Below are 25,704 nucleotides of genomic sequence, written 5' to 3'. Positions count from 1 at the left end.
TCTGCAGTGTGTGCTCACAGTCACACATGCGTGGTTTGCTCCATCCTTGTTTTCATTCTGGATTTGATGTTGGCCTGGCACTAAATACCAAGGCCATGCCAAGGGTAGACTGTGTTTCTCCGTTATTTTCCAGTCACGCGTCGTCCACGCCCTCCCCAGACAGCACAGCTTCCGCACCTTCACTCCTGTCTTTCTGGCAGAATGTCTATTAGAGGAAAGGTCCTTTTCCTGAAGTCTTGTTTCTGTTGGTTTCTGAGCTTCCCAGGGTGGTGGCTTGCTGTCAGTGGAGGGGACTCAGAAACGCATTGGATCACCGACACGCCAGGAGCCGACCCTCTGGCTACAGAAATCCTTCCAGTAACTTGGTTGGGAAAATGACCATAAACTCAAGTCTTGGCTGGAGCCGGCACTCCTGCGCCCCGGCACCTGTGAGGGAGGTTGGGGCATTAACAGAAGCTCTGCACTTCTCCCTGCAGCTCTGGCAACCACTTCCTTTCTCACGCTCGGGCAGTGGCTTGACCTGAGCTCTCCTGCAAGACATTTCTGGCCCTTTCCTGGTTCTGAGGTTCTTTGTCCTTTCCCTCACATGCTCCCCTACTCCTCAGGTGTCTTCTGTGTGTGCTGTTGTTGTTGTGTTGGCCCCCCCACCCCCCTAAATGTGTCTGCATGTGGTGCTGAGAATCTGGAGGATGGGAGGGTGTTAGGATTTTTTCTCAGGTTTTCCATGTACCTTGTTTTTTCCCGTGAGCTAAGTGTCTCGAGTTGCCAGCCCCCAAAGAAGCACCAAAATTCTCTTGCCCATCTTAGGAAGCGCCAGGGAAGAACAGCCACTCTGGACCTTGGGGAAATCACCTTGAGTTCCAGTTCCTTCAGGTTCCAAGCCATCCTGACCTTCGGCCGAAGGACAATAGGCACCCGTGCCTCACACGGCAGTGCAGCGCGGGGAAACAGAGCACCGGGGGCTAGTCCAACTCTAGGGGGAGCCCAGCCCTGCCCTTCACTCTGTGGCTTTTGTCGGTTCCCAGTGAATCTCAGCTTCCTTATCAAAACATGGGGGTGGCAAAAGCATCTCTGCCAGCCCCTTGGGCTGCTGTGGGGACCCCCGTCCAAACGAGGGACCTGACCAGGAAGCAGTTTGCGATGGTGCTGTGCTGTGTGAACGTGCTTACTAATCACCCTTGGGCTGCTGTGGGGACCCCTGTCCAAACGAGGGAACTGACCAGGAAGCAGTTTGCGATGGTGCTGTGCTGTGCGAACGTGCTAACTAACCATTGGACCAGCGTCTCCCAGAGTGCTCCTGAGGAGTCCTCGTCTTGAGGGATATTAATATAGCTGTTATTAGAAAATAAATGTTTTGTTCTAAGTTAAAAATAGGTTTGGGAACTGCTGGGTTAGCAAAGTTGGAAACAGGTTCACTACTGCAGGACTTTAATGTACTCTGACTCTCCCAACAGCGTACGGTACGCTTGGATGGTCAGAGACAGCAAACACATTGGGATGGATTAGTTGGTTTGATCAGTGGATAGATTATCAGGAGCTACAACCTGAAAGGCACAAAGGCTCTCGATACCCAAGAGAGCCCAGGAGAAATCCTTGACATCTGTGAGGAATCCACCCAGGATCCCCCTGACTCAATACAGGCCCTTCCAGAGCCCACCCAGCTCCTGATGTCGCCCTGAGCCATGTTTCCATCAAGAATCACGTGAGGTTGTGCTTATCCTCACATAAGTTAGCCCCACTTTAACTTTCCCTAAAGCTTCATCCCTCAATTGATGACCAATTGGTGTCGGGAGTAGCCCACAAAATGCTCCCATGATTTTCCTTGTTTCCATGTGGAGCACACAGTAGTCACTTCCATGAAGATCTGAGTCGCTGGGGAATTGAACATTTCTCCTGCTAATTGGTCACAAACTCATGCTTTCTGCCCCAGAACCATGCCCTTGTTAGACCTCTTCATCGTGACTTTCCTTCCACCACTATCATCAGCACTTAGCTTGTTTCACGAGAAACAAAGTTCTTTGTTTAAATCACTTTAGGAGAATTCTAAGCCTATAGTGAGTGTTGGCCAGGTCCACTCACCAGATGGGGGCTCGCTCCCCAACCTCACCCCTGCTCCTCGCCCCCTCGTCCTGAAGGGAGCTCAGGTATCCACACCTGCCTCCTCTCCACCCCTTTGCCAGAGGTGGAGCGACTTTCCCAGAGCAGCTGGGGAGGCTTGGCTTAGCTCTGCTGCTCCTCCTCTTGCAAGTCAGCTGCCTGCAGGTCTGAGTGGCCCGCCTCTGCCTCAGCAGATAAATGTGTCCAGTTCCGTGGTTTAGTTAACAAGGCTCGTTTGTGCTCCCCCTTCCTGATTTCTTAACTTGCTCAGAACCCAGGCAGAAGAGGGGGCTGCGGAGAGGAGTCGGCCTTGTTTCTCTTCCACTGGTATGAAGCTCCAGAAGACTAAGTAGGCCATAAAAGCCGCAGGAGTTTTGCTGGGGAGGTGAGTACCAAAGCTTGCTACTTTAGAGGTACCAATGCTTAACTAATCGTGGTTAGCATTGTGGGAGCACTCCTATAATGTGAGCCAGGCACTGCGTGAAGCACGTTGCATGGGTCAACAGGCCCCCTAATTCGCGCCAGTGCCCTCGTGATCTCCTTTGCAGACAAGGATGCTGGAACTGCCACGCTGCAGGTAACCGACGGGAACTGGAGTCCAGCCTTTCTAAGCACAAAGGGATCTCCTCGTGGGGAAACTGCACCTTGACTGCAGGCTGGACTCAGAGCAGTGGAGAAAGAGAAGGAAGGACAGTAAGTGAGCAAACATGAGAATGCTGGGACTGCTGAGGCATGTCTGAGGACTAGTGAGTACCCTGCAAGGCTTGACGGGGGTCTTCCTGGCAGAGAGGGTCCCTAGGTATGCAGCTGGAAATCCTGGAGTTGGGTGAGGCCTCTGGAGTTTTCTAATCCAACCTCTTCTCTGTAGAGAAAGTTTTCTTTATTTCTAAATTAATTTTTTATTACAAAAATTATGCTACTTACTTCATTCTTTCACTTATTGGACAAGTGTTTACCTGGTGCCAGTGGTGTGCAGTCATGGGGGCAGCAGTGAGCAGCCCAGGCCTGGCCCTGCTGCCAGGAGCCGCCCTCCCATGGTGGCGCGTGACAGGTCAAAGGCCACATGGGTCCTGCTGCACCACCAGGGTTGTTGATGGGCTCCCAGGAGGGCTCCCCTTCCAGGAACCCCTGCTGAGCCTGTCCTTGCACACTGGGGTAGAAATCTCCCTCCTGGTAACCTCTGCACCCTGTGCTGCCTTTGCCCACAGGAAATGCCAGGACTTCTCTTTTTCAGACCAGAAGCTTCCAGTTCCTCTGACTCTTCTCTGGCAGGGGTTCTGGGGCCCTCCTGGGACTGAATGCTGTCCAGCTCCCTCCCTCCGCGGCCCCAGGTGCCTTGACCCTGCCAGCAGCGTCAGAGGGAGGCAGTGCACAGTGGGACCCTAGCAGCAAGGGCAGTGGCAGGATCAGAAGAGTTCAAAACCTCATTGCCAGGAGTCTGGACCTTATCTAGGACCCAACAGCACGTGGCTGGGGGTTCTTCAGGAGAGAGTGGGGGCAATGTGGGGCCAGGGGTCCTGGGAAGTTGTTCTGCAGACAGCCAGCATGGGAGACCTGAGGGGAGAGAGAAGGGAGGCTGCTGCCTCTTCACCATTCAAATCACTTCACTGTGTGTTGATTAAGGATGCACCTGCTGAGAGTAAGGCACTGCATTAAGCCATGCAAGGTCTACCCACCACGTACCTGATTCTCTGATTTCATAGTAGTAACTAGTAATAATTATAGCCCATGCCCATGGCTCTTTACTATGCGTTGCCTACTGTTCTGAGCACCTGACTTGCATTAGCTCTTTCACTCATCACAACCCTTTGACAGATAAGGAAACTGAGGCATAGAGAGGATAGATAACTTAGAGGGTCTCACGGCTAGGAAGAGGCAGAAACTGGATTCAAACCCAGGAAATCTGCCTCTAGAGCCTCTACTCCCCACCACAGGCTATGCAGCCTGAAGGCGTGAATCACCGACCTCCTCTCTGTGTTTGGCTGGCAGGGAGAAGAAATAGCATATTGAAGATGGACATGCATACAGTCTACCTATCAGTGGTAGCATTTATATATTTTTAATGGACAAATTAAAAATTGTATATATTTAAGGTGTACAACATGATGTTTTAATATATGTAAACATTGTACGATGGCTAAATCAGGCTAATTAACATATGCATTACCTCACATATTTATTTTTTGGTGGTGAAAACACTCAAAATCCAGTCTTTTAATAATTTGCAAGCATATAATATATTGTTATTAACTATAGGCACCATGATGTACAATAGATCTTTTGAACTTATTCCTCCTGTTCACCTGAAATTTTGTATGCTTTGATCAACATCTCCCCACCCTCAACCCCTGTGCCCCACCCCTCAGGCTCGGGTAACCCCCATTCTACTCTCTGCTTCTATGAGTTGGACCTTTTTAGAGTCCACATATAAGCGGGACCATGTGGTATTTGCCTTTCTGTGCCTGGTTTATTTCACTTAACATAATGCCCTCAAGGTTCATCCATGTTGTGGCAAATGACAAGATTTCCTCTTTGTTAAAGCTGAATAGTATTCCATTGTGTACACACACCACATTTTCTTTAGCTGTTCATTCGCTGACGAGCACTTAGGCTGATTCCATTGGCTAATGTGAATAGTGCCGCAGTGAACCTGAGAGTGCAGGTATCTCTTCGACATACTGATTTCCTTTCCTTTGGCTATATACTAGTAGCGGGATTGAGTTGGAGCCCAGATAATGATGAAAAACGACCTCAGGTTACCCTCCCTGTTTATTATACGTTAGTTATGATGCATTAGCATGCTAAAGAAACTCCCAGCAGCGCCATGACAGTTTACAAATGCCGCGGCAACTCCTGGAGGAAGTTACCCTGTATGGTTTACAAACGGGAGGGACTCCCAGTTCTGGGAACTCCCTACTTCTTTTCCAGATATCTTATGAATAATCCTCCCTCCATTTAACGTACAATTAAATAGAAGGTATAAAATAAGATCCTGAAAACTCACGAAGTGCTACTCTCTGTTGCTCTGAGAGATAGCCACTGCTTTGCCAATGGAGCAGGCCTTCCTTCTATTTCTTTTTTACTTCAATAAACTTGCTTTTGGTTTACTCTGTTGGCTTGCTCTTGAAATCTTTCCTGTATGAAGCCAAGAACCCACTTGACCTTCAGGCTAGACCCCAGTTTTGGGAACTACTTTCTATATCAGGATTGCTGGATCATATGGGAGTTCTATTTTAACTTTCTGAGGAACCTCCATACTGTTTTCCAAAATGGATGTACTGATATACGTGCCCACTAGCAATTAATAGTAGCATATATTTACCCCTACACTTTAGTACTTTTTCTGCTTTGGTTTTACAATAGATGTCTAATTTCAAGCCTCCTTGAAGGCTAGTTTGGAGCAGTGGACATTGTACAGGGCATCCCAGTGACTTGCTGCTTGTGGTGATTTTTCTCATGATGGCCACCGTTGATTCCTTTCCTTCCTATAAGTGCAAGCCAATCCCCCATTGAGAAATAGAGTCTATTTTTTTACCCGTTTGAATCTGGACTGCCTCATGATGGCTTTGACCAACAGGCTCCAGCAGAATGCTGCACTGGGGAAGATCAGCCATGGAAGTAGTGTACCTATCTTGAGATCACCAAGCTATAAGGATGCCTGCTTTAGCTGGGTGGTGAGAAACACTTTCAGCTGGTATCTGATTGCAACCCTGTGTGGCATCGCAACTAAGAACATCCCAGAGGACTACAACAATCCGCAGAACTGTGAAGGTTACTAATAAATTATTGTCTTAAGCCACTGCATTTTAAAAATAATTTTTATGATTCATTATTTTTAAAAATTAAAGTATAAAACTTATTTCCAAAAAGTAAAAATAAGCTTCCCACATAAGGTTTTAAAAATCCACGAAAATATTCTCTACTATTTACCAATAGGACTTCTTAATTGTTTGAATCCTTCCCAAATTGCTTAGCTTTCTAAATCATCAGGAAAGAGACAGGATGTTGACTCACCTCTCCCTACAATTTTCTTTTCTTCTCATTTTTATTGATACATAATAATTGTACATATTTATGGAATACATGTGATATTTTGATATATGCATACAATATGAAATGATTAAGTCAAGACATTTAGGATATCCACTACCTCAAACATTTATCATTTCTTTGGGTTGGGAACATTTCAAATCCTCTCTTCTAGCTATTTGAAATATACAGTAAATTATTGTTAACTTTATCCATCCTACTGTGCTATTGAACACTAGAACTTATTCCTTCTATCTAATTATATGTTTGTAGCCATTAACCAACCTCTCTTCATTCCCCGCCCCTTTCCCAGCCTCTGGTAACCATCATTCTATTCTCTACCACCATGAAATCAACCTTTTTAGCTCCTACACATGAGTGAGAACATGTGATATTTGTCCTTCTGTGCCTGGCTTATTTCATTTAGCATAGTGACCTCCAGTCCTATTCATGTTGCTGCAAGTGACACAATTTCATTCTTTTTTGTGGCTGAATAGTATTTCATTATGTATATATACTACATTTTCTTTATATGTTCATGTGTTGATGGACACTTAGGCTGATTACCATATCTTGGCTATTGTGAATAGTGCTGCAATGAACATGGGTGTGCAGGAATACCTGTGATATACTTATTTCCTTTCTTTTGGATAAATACCCAGTAGTGGGATTGCTGAGTAATATGATAGTTCTATTTTCTGTATTTGTTTGTTTGTTTGTTTGTTTTTATAGTTTATAAAGTAAAAGTTTATGAAAATAGATAAAGGAGGGTATCCGGATGGAAATATTTTACCTGCATAAAATATCTCCTATTTTCTGTATTTTTTTTAGAAACCTCCATACTGTTTTCTATAAAGACTGTACTAATTTACATTCCCGCCAACAACATATAAGAGTTCCCTTTCCTACACACCCTCACCAACATTTGTTATCTCTTGTCTTTTTGATAACAGCCATCCTAACATGTGTGAGATGACATTTCACTGGGGTTTGATTTGCATTTCCCTGATGATTACTGATGTTGAGCATTTTTTTCATATACCTGTTGGCCATTTGAATGTCTTCTTTTGAGAAATGTCTATTCATATCCTTTGCCCACTTTTTAATGGAATTACTTGTTATTTTACTGTTGAGTTGTTTGAGTTCCTGTAGCTATTAGTCCCTTAGGTGAATAGTTTGCACATATTTTCTCCCATTCTACAGGCTGTCTCTTCACTCTGTTGAGTGTTTCCTTTGATGTGCAGAAGCTTTTTGGTTTAGTATAGCCCCATTTGTCTATTTTTGTTATTGTTGCCTGTACTTTTGAAGTTGTAGCCACAAAATCTTTGCCTAAACCAATGTTCTGGAGTGTTTCCCGTATGTTTTCTTCTAGTAGTTTTATTGTTTCAGGTCTTATGTTTTAAGTCTTTAATCCATTTTCAGTTGATTTTTCTTTATGGTGAAATATAAGGGTCTAGTTTTATTCTTCTACACATAGATATCTAGTTTTACTAGCACCATTTATTAGAGAGGGTGTCCTTTCCCCAGTGTATATTCTTGGCACCTTTGTTGAAAATCAGTTGGTTGTAAATACATGGATTTATTTTTGGGTTCTCTATTCTGTTCCATTGGTCTGTGTGTCTGTTTTTATGCCAGTACTATGTTGTTTTGACTGCTACATAAGCTACTGCATTTTAAGATCATTTGTTATGCAGCAATAGGTAACCAGAACACTGTTTTTCATAACCCAGGTTCTTGATTTTGATCTTACCACCTTCAAGATTGAGAGAATAATTTCTAGGCTTTTGAAAGAAACACATAGTTTCAGGTCTTTTCTGTATTTCAAGTATATATTTCTGGAAACAAAACTACTTTTCTTCAGAGTTGTTCCAATGTTTTGACAGACTGTTATTTTAAGTCCTTTATAACTGCAGTACTGGTCCATGGCCTGTTAGGAACCAGGCCACACAGCAGGTGAGCAGCGGTGGGCAAGTGAAACTTCATCTGTATTTACAGCCACTCCCATCACTCACATCACCACCTGAGCTCCACCTCCTGTCAGATCAGTGGTGGAATTAGATTCTGCATTATGGTGAGTTGTATAATTATTTCATTATGTATTACAATGTAATAACAATAGAAAGAAAGTGCACAATAAATATAATGCACTTGAATCATCCCTAAATCATCCCCCTATCCTGTCCCCTGGTCCAAGGAAAAATTATCTTCCATGAAACTGGTCCCTGATGCCAAAACTGTTGGGGACCACTGCTTTATAACACATAAATGAATCACTTTTAATTATGGCACATTTTATAAGAAACTGCCTTATTTTCAGAGTGGCTGCACCATTTTGCATTCCCACTAGGCACATATGAGAGTTTTAGTGACTCTGTATTCTCCTCAGTACTTGATATTGTCAGTTGTTTAAAAAATTGTCATTCTAGTGAGACTATAGTGGTATCTCACTGTGGTTTTAATTTGCATTTTCCTAGTGACTAATGATGTTGAAACTCTTCTAATGTGCTTATTTTCCATTTATATATCTTTTTTTTAGTGGAGTGTCTATTCAGATCTTTTTTATTGGGGTGGTTTACTTGTCTTCTTCATGTTGAGTCTAAAGTATTTATTAGGGAAACCTACTTACAAAGTGCTGTAGCAGTCCTCACAACAGACAGCGAGAGAAAGAGATGTTCTACCTAGGTATGTCTGCCAGAAGGGGTCAGAGTATAGAGTTTATGGGAGGGTTGAAGGAATTTGGCTCAGGGAGGGGGCTAGTTTCTTTTAGTTTCTAAACATCTTTATTAGTGCCTGAGAATGTTCAAGGCTCCAGCTTGGGTTCAGGCCTGCAGGGGAAAACATGAGGCTGGCCAGGTCACTGAGTATTCAGGCACTCTGTATTTCCCAGTCAGGACACCAAAAAAAGTAGGAGAAACTGAGGGGCCTAAGTCCACTGATACATGGAATGACACATATGAATCTCAAACACATTATGCCGAGAAAAAAGCTAGACACAAAAGAGTAGATACTGTATGAGTCTATTTATATGAAATTCTAGAAGAAGCAAAATTAAACTAGAGCAACATAAAGTAGATCGGTGGTTGCTGGGACTGGGAATGAGGGGCTCATTGACTGCAGTGGAGTATAAGGTACTTTTGGGGGTGCTGAAAATGTCCTATATTTGATTATGGTGGTGGTTCACAGGGGTATGCCATTGATGAATTTATTGAACTGTACAGTTAAAATGGGTATAGGAAAATGATACTTCAATACGTTAACTGAAAACCTAATGGTGGAAATCACAGAAATTTATTAAAAACTCTGCTTTTTCCAAATCCCAGAAAATGCTCTCCCCTTACCAGTTTCATTTTTCTCCAAGGTCTAGAAATGGAAGTGAATGAATTTTTTAAATCTCTTATGAATTAGCCGTTAAAAACCTTAGGCATCTAGCTTCTTTACAGAAGTCTGTCTCCAAATGCTTTTTAAATCATGACTTTCTAGGAGATATTAAAACTTGTTGATTTCAGATGAAGAATGCTTTTTGTAGATTTTCTTCTCTGCAGAAATGTCATTTGGCACTTGGGATTATTTTTTATGTAGCCCTCACCATGTTAGCTATAATTTCCACTGTACGTAATGAAATTAGGACTCAGAAAGGCTAAATAATTCTTCCGCATGACCTGTAAATGGGTGAGGTGGGATTTGAGTCCAACTCTATCTATCTAGTGCTAAATCCTAGGTGCATATTTCTTCACTACTGGTGAGAACACAGGGTGAACTGAGAAGACTGGAGTTGGAATTCCCACTCCACCATGTGGTCATGCATGACCTTGGAGAGGTCGCTTGACCTCAGTTCCCTTATCTGCAGGTTAGGTGATTACCAAGCCTCACTTCTCATTGTGGTCTGCTGCACAGTTCCGGGGGAGCTGTTTGCATACACTGCGGTGTGAATGGTGCCCCATGGAGGCAGCTCTGGCATGACAATTCTCCTAGTGAGGCAAAAGGTTGGTGTGGGGTTTCCACTCAGAAAATGTGTGTGGAAATGTTCTGAAAACTCTCAAGCCTGATCTCAGACACAATGGTACCAGTGCTCTTCCTCAAAAACCTTCAATAGCTCCCAAATGCCTATGGAATCTATTCTAAACTCCTCAACTCTCTATGATCTAGCTGAGAAGAACGATCAATCTTGTCTTCCTCCACTCTTTGCTGCATGCCCTGGACCTCTGCCAGGCTCATGCCTTCCCTGTCCTGAGATGCCATCAGCCACCTATAGCCATATCATGTGATCTAGGGACAAAATTCCCTGGAGGAAGGGAGAGGAGTGGAAGCCAGTTGAATCACCAAGAATGGTCCTGCAGAATTCCACCCTCTGCGGAAGACCTGGTGGTGGTTCTGAATGCTCTGTGGGGCTAGAGTTTCTGAACGTGAATCACCTTAATAGACATATGTTAAAATAGATATATATTTAATCTCCCTGGGCTCCTGGTTCCTGACGTTAGGATCCGAGCATATCTGCTCCCTAATTTCATTCTTGCCTACCCCAGCACAGGGACCAAACCTGCCTCATCTCCTGGCTGTGGTAAATCTATTTCTCCTTTCCTGGAAACTCTCCCTCCCCCTTTCACATGGCCAAATTCTATGTATTCCTCAGGTCCTTTCTCTTCCATGAAACCTTTCCCAATCCCTCCATCCCACATGGACCTCTTTTCTGAACCCCACAGAACTTGCACTTGGTGTTCCACATACTGGCTCAGAGCATGATACATTACTCTATATTTCAGGCCACTCTGAGACGATGTCTGTTTCTCAATGTGTCATAACAACAATGGCAAATATTTACATGACACTGTCCACATGCCATGCACTGTTCTCTATGGAGTCCTGCTTCATTTATTACTCACACAAATCCTACAAGGTAGGCATTGCTCTATCATTTTGCAGCAGAGGAAGCTGAGACACACAGAGGTTATGAAGTTTGCCCATGTCACTATTAAATGGTAAAGGTGGGTTTTGAACCCAGGCCTCCAGCAGCAAAGTCTGGACTCTTACTGACAGTGGGAAAAAATTGTTTTAGGATAGGCACAGTGGCTCATGCCTGTAATCCCATCACTTTGGGAGGCCGAGGCAGGAGGATCACTGGAGGCTAGGATTTGGAGACTACTTTGGGCAACACAGTGAGACTCTATCTCAAAAAAAAAAAAAAAAAAATTAGCTGGACATGGTGGCACATGCTTGTAGTTCTACATACTCAGAAGGCTGAGGCAGGAGGATCCCTTGAGCCCAGGAGTTCGAGGTTGCAGTGAGCTATGATCATAGCAGTGAGCTATGACTCCAGCCTGGGGGACAGAGCGAGACCCTGTCTCTTAAAAAAAAAAGTTGAGCCAATTTGAATATGCCACGTTGAATATGCTGTAGACTAAATAGTTAAATGTTTACTTTGCTATTATTTAACTATATTTGAGCATTCTTGGTATTTTATCAGGTCTGTTATCTCTGATCACAAACAAGGAACAGGTAGGACTGAGCCCCTTCCTCCCTTCTTTTCCTCGCTCCCTCATGTTCCCTCTGTCCATTCCCTTCTCCCTCTTTCCTTGTCCTTTTCTTTCTCATGAAGCATACAGCACAGTCCTACACACATAGCAGATGTTTGATAAACACTTGGCGAATTGGATTGCCTTGTCCAGTGAGCCAGTGTATCAAACATCACAACTGGCATGGTCAGAGCTCTTCCCACAGATATTGGGTGAACACCTGCTCTGTGCCTAGCACTATGCCAATCCCTGGGGACACGTCAGCACATAGAGCAGGTACGTGGCTCTGCCCCGTGAAGCTCATGTCACAGCGGCATTCTACCCACACCTTGCGTTCGCTTAGTCCTGGATATTCTACAGAGACTTTGCACGTATTTATCTTAGTTGGTTCCATGGCAACCCTACAACTTAGGTATCATTATTTCCAGTTTACAGATGCGAAAGCTGAGGTCCAGCAAGTTTAAGAGATTAGCCCAAGGTCATGCAGCTGTGGGTGCCACAACTGAAACTCAAACCCAAGTCTTCTCGAATTGTCTAAACCTTACGTGCTACAACCCGCCCCATCCAAGCCTCCCCCATTGGACCCTGCAGAGCACACGGTTTCTCCCCTAGTTGCCATCCTTCATTTACAGGGAAATTTCAAATTCAGTCTTCATTCTGTCTCCCCATGGGCCAAAGCAGTGCTTATTTGAATGTTATAACACCCCCACATATAAAACGAGCAACACCAATGGAGTGAAGAGCCCCTAAAATACCTGCTGAACATCAGCAGCCCCATCTCTAGGATTACTCAATTAAGTGTTCAGCACACGGTGTCAATAATAAAAAGAAGAACTGCACCGAATTCGATATCTTTTTGAAAACTTGCAAAACCTGAGAAGTAGCCTGTTTAAAACAGGAAGCTGTGTTGTTTACTACCTTACTAATGCCTGTCATCAGATGGTATCTGAGCCGCACGAGTGAGACGTAAGCTGCCACTGGATGCATAAAGGACTTCACTAAATTAGCAGGTACCACTGGGCTTTCTGTTTTCATCTGGGCAAGAAGTTACTGAAATGGAACAGAAGTTGTTTGTTTAGAAGAGATTTCCAGGTAGGTGCCAGTTTTCTAAGAAAAGGGAGATGGATCAATGGGTTCACGTGGGTGGAAGTCATACCTTCCAGGACCTAGCAGGGAGTATCTCCATTTTCTTCTTGCTTTCTCTCATGCGCTCTTTCTTTTTTCCACCTATACCATAATAGGTCGGCCTGTTGCAATGTTGAGATAATCAACATTGTCTGTGCCTGTGTCACCTTCCCTGTGCTTTCACAAATTCTCTATTACTGACAATGCAAGCACTCCTAAAAGGTCACACTTAGTGACTTGTGTGTATTGATATCGACTTGTAAGAAAGTCAATGAAAATATAATTTATATTTATACACGTGAGTGTATTATACATACACAGTGTTCCCTCAGTATCCATGGGGGATGCGTTCCAGAGCCCCTTCATTTACCAAACTCCACAGAGGTTCAAGTCCTTTACATAAAATGGCACAGTATTTGTATATAACCTGCTAACTCCTCCAGTATACTTTAAATCGTCTCTAGATTACATCACTTCGTTTGGGTGGATTCAACATAGTACTAGCCACATTGCAAGTTCAAGTCTTACTTTTTAAAACTTTGTGGAATTTTTTCCCCTAATATTTTCAATTCTCTGTTGGTTGAATCCACAGGTGTGGAACCCACGGATACAGAGGGCTGGCTGTGTGTGTGTGCGCACATTAAGTATGTGTGTGTGAAAATAAGTTTTCAGTGAATGTCCACTCTAAGTCAGGCTATTAGAGGAATCGGTTGGTGGTTGATTTGGTGTCTTTTGGTCTGTGTGGACAACGTCGCCTGGTGCCTTTCCTAGACCTGCATTAGTGGGTAGAGATAGAAAGCCTTACCTAGTCTTCCAGAAACCCCTGGATTGGCTGAGGATGAAAGTTAACTGTTGTTGGGCAAGTACTTTGAGAGAGAGGTGGAAATATGGGGTCTTCCACATGGACATGGTAGGAATTGAAGCGTGTCTGCAGCTCTTTTCAGAAGGTGGTGATGATTACGTTGAATTCTGCAAGCTCAGTTATTTCTCCTGGGGCAAGAAATATGAGCCCCTTGTCTGATTCAATACGAAAAAAGCAGAAATACCCAGCAGATTAAATTGGGTAAAGGGCACACACAGATAATTCAAAGAAAAGGAAATAGGAATGACTAATAATTGCAGTAAAAAAAAATACCCTCAGTAATTAAATAAATGTTAATTACAACAATAATGGCACCCCTTTTGCCCATCTAATTGGCCAAGTAATTTTTCTCCTCTCAGAGCTTGTCCATGTTGACAGATGCTTGCTGAAACTGGCACCATCACCTCTGGGTGCCAAGAGTATATACATTGTTACACACTTTCTGGAAGCAATTTGGCCAAATGCAAAAAGACTCAGAAATATGATTAGAGGTAGAAACTTTGTTTTGGGGAATCTAGTTTAAGAAAATAATTTACAAATGCAAGATATTTATTGCAGTACTATTTACAGCAGGGCAAATTGGAAACAACTTAATCACATAATAAAAAGACAATGATTAAAAACCGTGAATATCTATACAATGTGTTGGAGTCTCTATAAATTATATTTTCACGTAATTTTTAGTCACATGGAACTAGGTGGAGGATATAGAATTTAAGATATCGGAATACAAAATGATATACAAGTGTGCTATCAATTATTCTGGAGTGGGGCCCTGCTCTCTCTCCACAGCACAGTGGGAGGTGGCAGGCTGAGAACCAGGCTGAGCACTCAGGTCACACTGGCCACCCCCAGCCACGTTGCTGGGATTGCCCAGGCATTCCTTCCCCACGGAAAGTGTTCTTCATGATCGTCTCTTCAACTAAATAACATAGCCTATATTCAAAACTAAAACTCAGCCACATTTGAAACACCTGTTATTAGAATGTAATAATCAAGTCTAATATTTGGGCAGGGAGGTTGGTATAAAAAAATACCCAAAATCACTTGGCAGGTGGCTGAAACCAGGTCACTTAAAATGAACAGACTCCATTCTGAGAAGGGGGTGTGACCTCTGCACTAGTGACTGTATTCATGACTGGCAGCGGGGGAAATTCGTGTGCTGTCCTAAAGTACAAATTCTGGGACATATTTGCATCTGGGAAGAAGATTGCTTTCATTCCTGATTTCAGCTTTGAGAGGTTCTTCTTGTTTATTTCCAGGGAGGGAGCTTACTGTTCCCACACTGTTCTCACAAAGTTCTTCCTCATGTGTAGTTGAATCTATTTCCTCTAAGATCAAATTCTGCTGATTATCTACTCCCCGCTCTACAGGAAAAGATGTCATATCACAGACTCTTCTATCTTACATGGACCTAAAACATCACCTAATCTAAACTTGAGTTAAAAAAAAAAAAAAAAAGGCCGGGCGCGGTGGCTCACACCTGTAATCCTAGCACTCTGGGAGGCTGAGGTGGGCGGATCGTTTAAGCTCAGGAGTTCGAGACCAGCCTGAGCAAGAGCGAGACCCCATCTCTACTAAAAATAGAAAGAAATCATATGGACAGCTAAAAATATATATAGAAAAAATTAGCCGGGCATGGTGGTGCATGCCTGTAGTCCTAGCTACTCGGGAGGCTGATGCAGGAGGATTGCTTGAGCCCAGGAGTTTGAGGTTGCTGTGAGCTAGGCTGACGCCATGGCACTCACTCTAGCCTGGGCAACAAAGTGAGACTCTGTCTCAAAAAAAAAAAAAAAAACAACTTAAAGATTAGAAAACTTTGGTCTAGACCAAAGACATACAAGTGCTGGCATTAAAAAAAAGAAACTAAAATGAATTCAAAGACTATTATATTTCATACAAAATATTCCAAGTTCTGCCAGCTGTGGCTGATGTTTCTGGGTCTTTATCATCCTACCCTGTGCTGGACCCCAGATTGATACTAGCTTTCTTAAAATTTGGTGCCTGGAATAGAACATTTCAGATGTGTAGTCTGAACGTGCAAAGCAGAGTGAAAATTACTCTGCTCCATCCTTTTATCCACAAATGAGCATTTAATAAGCAGCTATTACTTGTCAGGTATCATGCTGGGCACTGGTCCTACACTGTCCAATATGGTGGCTACTTGCGCATGTGGCTCTTTAAATTAAATTAATTAAATAAAATGAAAAGTTTGGTTTCTAAATTGCACTAGCCACATTTTCAGTGCTCAACAGCTGTGAGGCCAGTGGCTGCCTTATCAGACAGCACAGATACGTATTTCCACCCTTGCAGAAAAGTTCTATTGGACTGTGCTGCACTAGATAATTATTTTTTCTTGCTACCCCAGGTTCTCCGTGGAAGGAAATGAAGGAAGGAGGGAGGGAGACAGAGAAACAAAGAGGGAAGCAGACAGGGAGGGAGGGACAGAGGAGGACACTAGCTTAATTATACAGATGGGAAGCAAGTTGAGCAGCTAAATGAATGGGTAGGTAGTTGGATGCATAAATGAAGGGATATCTGGTGGAGAGGTGGATACAGAATCAGGTGGGTAGACTTCATTTGTTCTGGATTATCTATTCATATAGCCTAAGATGAAACTGGCTCTGTGGTTGCCATGTCATGGTGTTAGCTTCTAAAGAACTTGCAACTAAGGATATTCTTCATTCTACCCCTAAGTTTTCCCTTTTCACTATACTTAAACAAGGTTGGAGGGTTATGTGACTTAAGGATAAAAAATGGATTCATAACATTCAGGAGGACATTCATGTCACATAGTCCAGGAGTTGTCAACCTTGGCTGCACACGGGAATCACCAGGGGGGCTTTAAGAACCAGTGAGGACTGGGCCCCATATGTTGTAACTGTTCAGGGTGGTGGCCTGGGCACTAGGGTTTTCAAGAGCTCCCTGTGATTCCCATGTGCACCCAGGACTGAGCAGCTCTGCTCTAGTCAACCTTCCTCTCTCTGGGGGAGTCCTTCCTACCATGTCCCTTGCAGGTAGTCACGAGCCTCTGCTTGGATTTCTCCGGTCACAGCTTGCTTAGGGCCTCACAGGATACCCATGTCATTGTTGCATAATCCTACTCTAGGTCTTTCTTGTGTGATGGTGGAATTTGCCTCTTTGAACTACCTCCTGCTGGTTCTGGGGCCACTGCTGGGAGTCACACATAGTTCTGATTCTCATCTGCACAGCCAGTATCTTGCTATCTCTCCTCCCCAAAGTGTCTCTTCTCCAGGGTGGATCCTCCTGGCTCCTTCAACTCATCTTTATTGAGTAAGGTTTCCTCTCAACTGCATTTTATTTGGTCCATGTTTGCATTAAATGTGCTCTGGACATAGGTGGACCACTTTAGGATGCCATGAAATGCTAACTTCCCATAATCTGCATAAAATACTTCTAATTCAGATTAAATTTAGATTAAATCAGTTAGCTTAAATTTAATTAAGTTTACATGCAGGAAGTTTCTTTATTAACCCCATCACATGCTAACCTTCTGGGCAACTAGAGTGACAAGATTTCATTTTTTAGAGTATCGATGCCCAGTGTGGATAACCTATTAATAAAACACAGCTTAAATTCCACACAGTGGAATACTATCTAGCTCTTTAAAAGAATGAAGCAATTCTACAAGTATTGTGGAAAGATTTCCAAGACGTAAAGTTTAAAAAGCCACAGAAAAATAGGTATTTCCTGCTCTGATTTATATATATATAAACCCATATATAATTATATGTATAAATACATAAATATCTAGAGGGATGAACAACAAACTTCCCTCTGGGGAGGGGAGCAAACTGAGAGGGGAGAGAGTAAAACAGACTTTGCATTTGTCAAAAATAAAATTAGACAAAATTTTAACTTGTACTTTATTGTGGATACAAAAGAACAGTTTGAGAACCAGGAGACATTGAACTGAAGACTCCCACTTACAGCAGTTACAGCACAGTTTATAAAACATAAAAGAGGAAGTATTTAGACCTTTTTCATGATTGGCTGTTGTACATTAACCTTCTTTTTCAGACAAGCAGAGCTGTTTAAGCTGATTTTTCTATAGCTGACTGGTTTAATTTCACTGAATCAAGCTGATAAGGACATAAAACTTGTGTTTTCTGTTTCATATATGATTAGAGCTGGAGCTTCAGGAAAATCAGGATGACCTCAGCCTTGTCTATGAGGCTTTGGGCAGTTGGCCTTGTAGGGTTTTGGGCCAAAATCCCAAAAGACACAATCCCAAATGCCATAATCCCAAATGTTGAAATCTTGAAAGATCAAAATCCTTAAAATATAAAATCCAAACATTACAAACCCAAACAATTTAAAATTGTGAAAATATAATTCTGGAAAAAATAATGTAAAAAATAATTTTAAGAGATTTATTTACATTTCTAAAAGGAGCCTTGTTTAAGAAACACATAAAAACACAACAGAACACTTCATAGGCCACTTTACACAATAAAATCGGCAATAATAGTATACATAGTTTTGCAAGCATAAACACTCAGGTATACTAATGGTTAATGGGGAAAAAACCCAAGCTCTGTAAAATAATTTAAAGAGGTTTTTCTAAGCCCAATGTGTGTAACTGACAGCCTGGAGCACATGGCCTCAAGAAGTCCTGAGAAAATGTGCCCAAGCTGGCCAGGTTACAGTTTGGTTTTATACATTCTTGGAGACAGGGATTACATGTCAAATCACAAATCAATACATGGAAGCCATACATTCGTTTGGCCCAAAAAAGAGAGACATCTCAAAGTGGGGGCTTACAGGCTATGGGTGGGTTTAAAGATTCTTTGATTTGCAATTGGTTAAAGAAATGAAGCCCTGGAATGTTTTCAGTTAAGATAGTTAAGATAAGGAAGTTTGTTAATCAGAGACAAGCCAAGGGCTATATACTAAGACTCAAGTGATTTGATAAGTAATTTGATGGCCTGCACCTGTGGCTTAACATTTGTCTTGCGTGGCTGAGGTCCTGTTAATGACTTAGTATCTTATTGTGACAAAGAGCAGCTCCAAAGGGGGGGGGGGGGCGGACATAAGGCGCATGTCTGACCTCCCTCCTCATGCCTGCCCTCAGCTGTAAGGCTTTCCTGGCGGCCCCTTGGCCAAGAGGGGATCCATTCAGTTGGCTGGAGGGCTCAACATTTTATTTTATTTCACTCTAACTACACTCACACAAGTGTAACAGTTATGAGCAAACTGTATTCATAAAGAAATATGTCAAAAAGTGAAATGTACAAGTGCATATGACTATGGTTGGTAATTGTGTGTACCCCGCTTTCTAACTGAGGTCATATGAAATATTGTGATGGACAATCTAAGTCTTTTGATGAGAATGAACAGAAACCGTGGTGGGTCACCGCCACATAGCCAGTAGCCCAAAAAGTCAAGATCTCAAGAAATTTTATCTTTCACAAATGTAGATGTACAAAAAGGACAACCTCTTTTTATTTATTGAGGAAGTTTCAATATTTTTACATATGTACACAATCTTACATACAAAGTTGTGTTGATAATGCACTTTCATGGAGTCAAATTTGCAAAAAATTTGTAAAACAAATTAGAGCTGTCTAAGAGTCTTTACACAGTTTATACTTCCCCTATTGGAAAGGATGCAAAGATTAAATATATAGTGTAGCAAATTGTGCTGTGTGTGAAGGGACAGAAGTCATACACAGTTGAATAATTTGACAGGGGAGGTTTCTTGTATTTTTTTTCCCCTGTGTTTTCACTTCTATGAAACATTTGCTGCACTAGTATTTGGAGCGTGTAGTTTGCAAATTCTGTAAGTATATGCTGTGCCCTTGAAAGTCTGGAAATTGCTCAGCCATTGCAATTAAGGGATTTTCTGCTTTTGCAGCACCAATTATAATTAGCTTTTCAACTTTTCTCTTTCACCATTATGTAGCCTGTACCCCTAACTCATCACAGCCTTTTTGCAAGGAAACAATTTCACATAACTCTTCCATTGAGAGTAATTGGAAAGTAATGGAATATTTTTATGCTCATTGGATATCCAAGATGAAATTTTGAGTAGGAGTTTGAGTATGTAAATTTGGAGTTCCCGAGAGAAGTCTAGGCTTAACAAGTCAATTTGAGAGTCTTTAACATATAGGTAGTATTTAAAACCGTAATGGAACGTCGTTCCAGTAAGCAGAAATGATATTTGACTTCCCCAATACCAAATCTGTATTACTCAGAGTTCTCCAGACAGACAGAACCAATAGGATATGTATATAGATATATGAAAGGGGATTTATTAGGGAAATTGGTGACACAATTATGGTGGCTGAGAAGTCCCACAACAGGCCGTCTGCAAGCTAGAGACCTGGGACGCTGGTAACATGGCTCAGTCCAAGTTCAAAGACCTCAGCACCAGGAAGGCTATAGTGTTACTCTCAGTCTGAGGCTGAAAGCCCCAGGGCCCAGGGAGTTGCTGGTGTTAAGTCCTGCGATCCGAAGGCCAATGAGCCTGGAGCTCTGATGTCCAAGACAGCAAAAGAAAAGTCTATCCCAGCTCTCAGAGAGAGACTAATTCATTTGCCTTCCATGTTTACTCTCTCCAGACCCTTGGCCAATTGGGTGGTGCCTGCCAACATTGAGGGCAGATCTTCCCCACCTAGTCCCCTCAGACTCACGCACTAATATCCCTGGAAACGCCCTCACAGGCACAACCAAAATAATGTTTTACCAGGTTTCTAGGTATCCCTTGATGGAGTCAAGTTGTCAGCTAAAATTAAGTCCACAAATCCATGCCTAGTCAGCTTGGCACCCATAAACGTCTCTTTAAACCATACTTCATCTCCACATAACAACAATATCGGGGCAATAGTTCCACCTAACATAATACAGCTACCCTGCACATACCCCAACTGCATTGATCCTTTACTCAGAAATTGGCTTTCAGTATTTCAACGTTCGGGATTTAAAACTTTCGGGATTGTGATTTTTGGGATTTCAGATGTTAGGGATTTTAGACCACAAGGATTTTTGATCCTTAGGGATTTTGATCTTTAGGGATTTCAACATTTGGGATTACGGCATTTGTGATTGTGTTTTTCACGATTATGATCAGCTCTGAGCCTTGGGGCATATCTAAACTGTGGCCTCCCTTTTTATTTTTCTTTAACAATTCTATTTTGGTCACTTTCACTTGAACTGAGAGTGTGACCAAAGTATCTAGTGTTACTCTCAGGTACCACAGATTGTTTTTCCTCTTTCTAGGTATTTATAATTCACAAACTAGAATCTCAGTAGGTTCTTTCGATGATTCCTGTTCAGGCAGTTTTTGCTGACAAGCATTGAAGACCCTTGAAGAATACAATGCAGGATGGATTTTATCAATATGACTAATAGGAGGATAATAGTAGGAGTTTGAAAACTACCCCCAAAACAACATCCCCCAGAGCCAAGATTTAACCAACTAAATACATCAAGTGATTGTGCTTCCCTGATCTGGTGGTTACTGGGACCTGATCTCTTAGATCTCTAAGAGTTTCGGCTGCAATTCCTGACTTACTGACATAGAAACAGCATTTTTTAAAAAAAAATATGGCTGTTTCAATCTAATGGATTTTCCCGGTTTGCAGTTTGAATGTCTCTGGTGATGTCGTCAGGTGTCTGGTGAACTTTCTGAGTGGCCCACGCAGCAACATGCACAAAGGCTGTCCATACGGGAACTGTTGCGGTGAATTCTCTGAAGTCTGTAACAAGTCATACAGGTTCAGCTTGCAGGGCTGTAAGGCTGGTTCAAACTGATCAGAAACCTATACTTGTCAGATTTTAAAACCACATCAGTTTTTATATCTCTGACCCCATGTAACTAGTAGCAAGGACTTGGCTGCTGACTGGGGAACCCACCTGTTTTCCTGAGCTCTGAACTTTAGAACTAGCAGCCCATAGGCAGCCCTGAAGCCCAAACCAAAGTTTCCACAGGTTTAACATACTGATCATGTTGATTTTATAGAAGTGACACATGCGTTAAAGACACTTTCCTCAAATTGAGCAAAACCCAAGTGACTTTTTAAAAGTTTGTCTTGTTTTTAAATCACTTTGAGGGAAAAGGAAAGTCAGTACAAACAATTGGTGGTGAGTACCTTTGTCCTCCAGAGCAAGCGGCGCTGTTCTGTCATGCTTTAATTGCTGACGTTTAGACACTTTCTGCCATTGTAAATGTGTAACAGACAAAATGATGGGTACTTTTTTCTCACCTGCTGTGGATTATGCCGTTAGGAATGAGAATGCTGATAAGATCCTACGAATCAGTTGTTCCTTAATTCCATTTCCCACCTCCAAAGCCTGGAATGTGTTTCCCTGATCAGTGAGAGGTGTACCTGGACAGACCCGTAAACATACATCAACACGTTCCACCCCAGGGACCCTACTTTTTCCTAATTTCTGTTGGAATGGCGTCTTACCGCCTGTCTTTCATTCCTGTTTCCTACCAATTTTATAGCTTTTTCAAGTTTAAAATGTAAACTCAAACATATTCTCTCATCTGCCCTTCATGACACCCCGCGTGGCAGCACAGCCCTGACTTTGGAGATGAGCAGTGGAGGCTCAGAGCTAAGGGGCTGTCCTGGCCACAGAGCTGGGGCTGGCTCCTGCTCTCCCATCTCTATTCCTGCTCACCTTGACCACACCGAACCCGGGCTCTCCTAGTCTAGTAAGAAGCAAAACCATTTCCTTGCCACGGGCCTGTTACTGCATTTCTCAGACTTACCTTGAGAAGTGCCCATTGACTTACATATTCACGTCCTCACACTTGTCCCTTCCTCCTGGAGAGGAGACGGTCAGTAGGACACCCTCCGAGGAATCAGTGCACGGCTGAATGTCCTTCACGGGACTCCCTCTTTGTCTGTTTTTCCTCCTTCTCGACTGAAGTCTATAATCTTGAGAAAAGCTGGCACCAGCCTTAGGGCTCCTGGTCTAAAACATATTGAATCTAATAAAAAGTCTTGTTGACTGACGCCTCCTGCTCTCCCCTGAAGGAGCACAGGGAACCTCACCCCCCAATGTGGCTCCCTGCCATAGTGAGTATTTTGAATTAAAAGCCCTCAGAGATCAATAGATATTCGAGGAGACTTTTCTTCTATCTACGTAAAGACCGACAGACCCACCAAGGAGAACATCGTCCCCCCTCACCAATCCTCTCCCAAAGCACAGGATGAAGTTGTTCTCTTAAGTTCCCTTATCTGCCTGAAGTTCAGGCCTACCAATGAAGAAAACAATGACCTCTGGTTCCTTCCCTTTATCTTCGTTAACTGAACTCTTATCGCAGGAAGGAAGACTAAAGTCAGTCAACCCTGGAGAGAATTTTGTCATGAATCATTGTCTGCCCTGTGGACCCAACAGACCTTGTCCCAGGCCATTGCATGTTCTTCAAGCCCACTGAATTCCCCTAAAAATCATTTATTATTCCCCTAAAATCATCCACACTTCCCCATCTCCCTTTTCCCTAAGAAGTAAAATATATAAACATCTGTACCCACTGGGATGTTGAGCAATCACTCTGTGATTGTCCCCATGCATGCTAATAAATTTGAATGCCTTTTTTCTTCTTGATCTGTGTTTTGTGAGTTGATTTTTCAGCAAACCTTCCAGGGGCGGAGGGACCCCTCTGGGATGTGTAAGCTCCTAGGGGGTTGCTGCTGCCACATGACCAGCCTAATGCGCAGGAAAAGGAAAGTAGCCTAGGCTTGTAATTGTTACAATACTTAATTATAATAGCTACAATTTCAAATGTTAGATTAAAAATCACTACATTTGAATCTAGTGACAGGAAAAATGGACACAGAGACTAAAGATCTAGCCCAAACTTTTGTATTTACTTGTTAGAGGATTTTAGATAAATTACTAAATTTCTTCACAGTTCAATTTCCCCATTAGTTATGATGGACTGCACATCATTACTGGGCCCTGGAGAGGCAAGTTATTTGTAATAATAATAATTGTGATTATTATTATTAAGTATTTTGTTTTTAAATAGAGAATTATTTTGAAAGTCATATATAAGCTTTAAAACAAAATAAAAAAATCCCTTGAAAGATACAGTAATAATTATTATATTATTATTATCATGATAGAAACTATTTTTCCTGTTTTGTATTTCTTCCTTCAAATGCTTTCAGAAATCAACATCCCCATTCTTCACCACTATCCTGCAACATTTCTGTCTCCTTTTCCCATCATATGTCGTGCTGACTTTGAAAACTTCAGAGCTTTCCTTCTTGATCCCCTCTCTGTATCTGTGACATACATTTTGAAATACAGGCTAAAGAACCTCTAAAATGTTTAGGCTGCTTCCCATACGTGGCATCTTTTTTGTGTAAATGAATAGATCAGCTGGTATGTTTTACAAAGCATGTTTTACATGCTTAATTGTAGAATTTTTTTTTTCTTCTTTTATCACAGTACAAGCAAAATGACAAGCTCAATAGATGACGCTGAGGCCTTCGGGACCACGCCCTATGACTACGAGCTGGCACTCCCATGTGAAAAAGCCAGTGTCAAGGATCTGGGCGCCCAATTTCTGCCCCCACTGTACTCCCTGGTGTTCATCGTGGGCCTCGTGGGCAATGTCATGGTGATAGTGATCCTCACAAAATACAGGAGGCTCAGAATTCTGAGCAACATCTACCTGCTCAACTTGGCAATTGCTGACTTGCTCTTCCTCTTCACTCTGCCATTCGGAATTCACTCTGCTGGGCGGAATGAGTGGGTTTTTGGCCATGGCATGTGTAAGCTCGTCTCGGGGCTTTATCAAATGAGCTTGAACAGCGAGATCTTTTTCATCATGCTGATGACAATTGATAGGTACTTGGCCATCGTCCATGCTGTGTTTGCCCTTCGAGCCCGGACTGTCACTTTTGGTGTCATCACGAGTATTGTCACCTGGGGCCTGGCAGGGCTGGCAGCCCTCCCTGAATTTGTCTTCCATGAGTTCCAAGACGTGTCTGAAGAGCGTGTGTGCAGCCCTGCTTACCCAGAGGATGGAGAAGATAGCTGGAAGCGTTTCAATGCTCTGAGAATGAACATCTTGGGTCTCGCCCTCCCCCTGCTCGTTATGGCTTTCTGCTACTCAGGAATCATCAAAACATTGTGGAGATGCCCCAATAAAAAAAAGTACAAGGCCATCCGGCTCATCTTTGTCATCATGGTGGTCTTTTTCATTTTTTGGACACCATACAACCTGGTTCTCCTTCTCTCCGCTTTTGAAATGATCTTCTTTGGGGAGAGCTGTGAGCGGAACAGACACCTGGACCTGGCCAGGGAAGTGACAGAGGTGATCGCCAACACACACTGCTGCGTCAACCCGGTGATCTACGCCTTTGTCGGTGAGAGGTTTCGAAAGTACCTGCGCCACTTTTTCTACAGGCACGTGGCCGTGCACCTGGGCAGATACATCCCGTTCCTTCCTAGCGAGAAACTGGAAAGAGCCAGCTCTGTCTCCCCATCAACAGGGGAGCCGGAACTCTCTGCTGTGTTTTAGGTCAGCTGCAGAAAATTGCCTAAAGAGGATAGGTTGGGCAGATGAAGCAAACACATTAAGTCAACCACCTTTATCTCTGTACCTTTACCTTTGAACTAGCAGAGCAGCACTGAAATATATCCACAATGGTGGCAGTATGCGCGTGCACCTCAAGGCATTACTAGAGGCCAAGGACTGGGCAGCGTACTCATCACCAACCTCAAAAAGCAGAGCTTTCCTTCATTCTCTGAAGAGTTACATAATAAATTTTAATGCTCCTGAATGTAACTTACTAAATGCAGCTATAAAAAGGTAAAACTTTATATTTCAAACCTTAACTTCAGCAGGTATTGACATCAATGAAGCATTTCACAAAATACAATAAATTGAAATCAAGGTGTCAGCTGGGAAAAAAAAAAGACAGTAAGTCAATTACTCTATTTCCTAATGTGACTAGCTCTCCCCTTGCTTGATGAAAGCCTTTTATTTTTTTGGATATGAATAAATAATCTCAAGAAACATAGTGGCATGCCATACCTGTTCTGAATATTCTTGTTTGGTTTTTATTGTTTTGTCTTTTTTTCTTTCTTATT

At 42.7% G+C, this 25,704-nt stretch overlaps 1 protein-coding gene across 2 annotated transcripts; it reads left to right on the top strand.

Moving 5' to 3' along the window:
* The first annotated feature begins 2,435 nt into the window (after window positions 1-2,435).
* Window positions 2,436-25,132, top strand: CCR3 (C-C motif chemokine receptor 3). 2 transcript variants are annotated; one of them, XM_069473511.1, is made up of 2 exons: window positions 2,436-2,482; window positions 24,055-25,132. In XM_069473511.1, the coding sequence occupies exon 2, from the start codon at window positions 24,065-24,067 to the stop codon at window positions 25,130-25,132; it is 1,068 nt and encodes a 355-aa protein (XP_069329612.1). In that variant the 5' UTR covers window positions 2,436-2,482; window positions 24,055-24,064. The 2 variants fall into 2 exon arrangements, with proteins under 2 accessions (XP_069329612.1, XP_069329610.1); XM_069473509.1 differs by lacking the exon at window positions 2,436-2,482 and adding an exon at window positions 21,864-21,906 and having other exon boundaries at window positions 24,054-25,132.
* The last annotated feature ends 572 nt before the right edge of the window (window positions 25,133-25,704 follow it).

The sequence above is a fragment of the Eulemur rufifrons genome, chromosome 7, assembly GCF_041146395.1.
Source record: "Eulemur rufifrons isolate Redbay chromosome 7, OSU_ERuf_1, whole genome shotgun sequence".
In the NCBI taxonomy this organism is placed as follows: Eukaryota; Metazoa; Chordata; class Mammalia; order Primates; family Lemuridae; genus Eulemur; species Eulemur rufifrons.
This window is presented reverse-complemented; position numbering and strand designations above follow the sequence as displayed.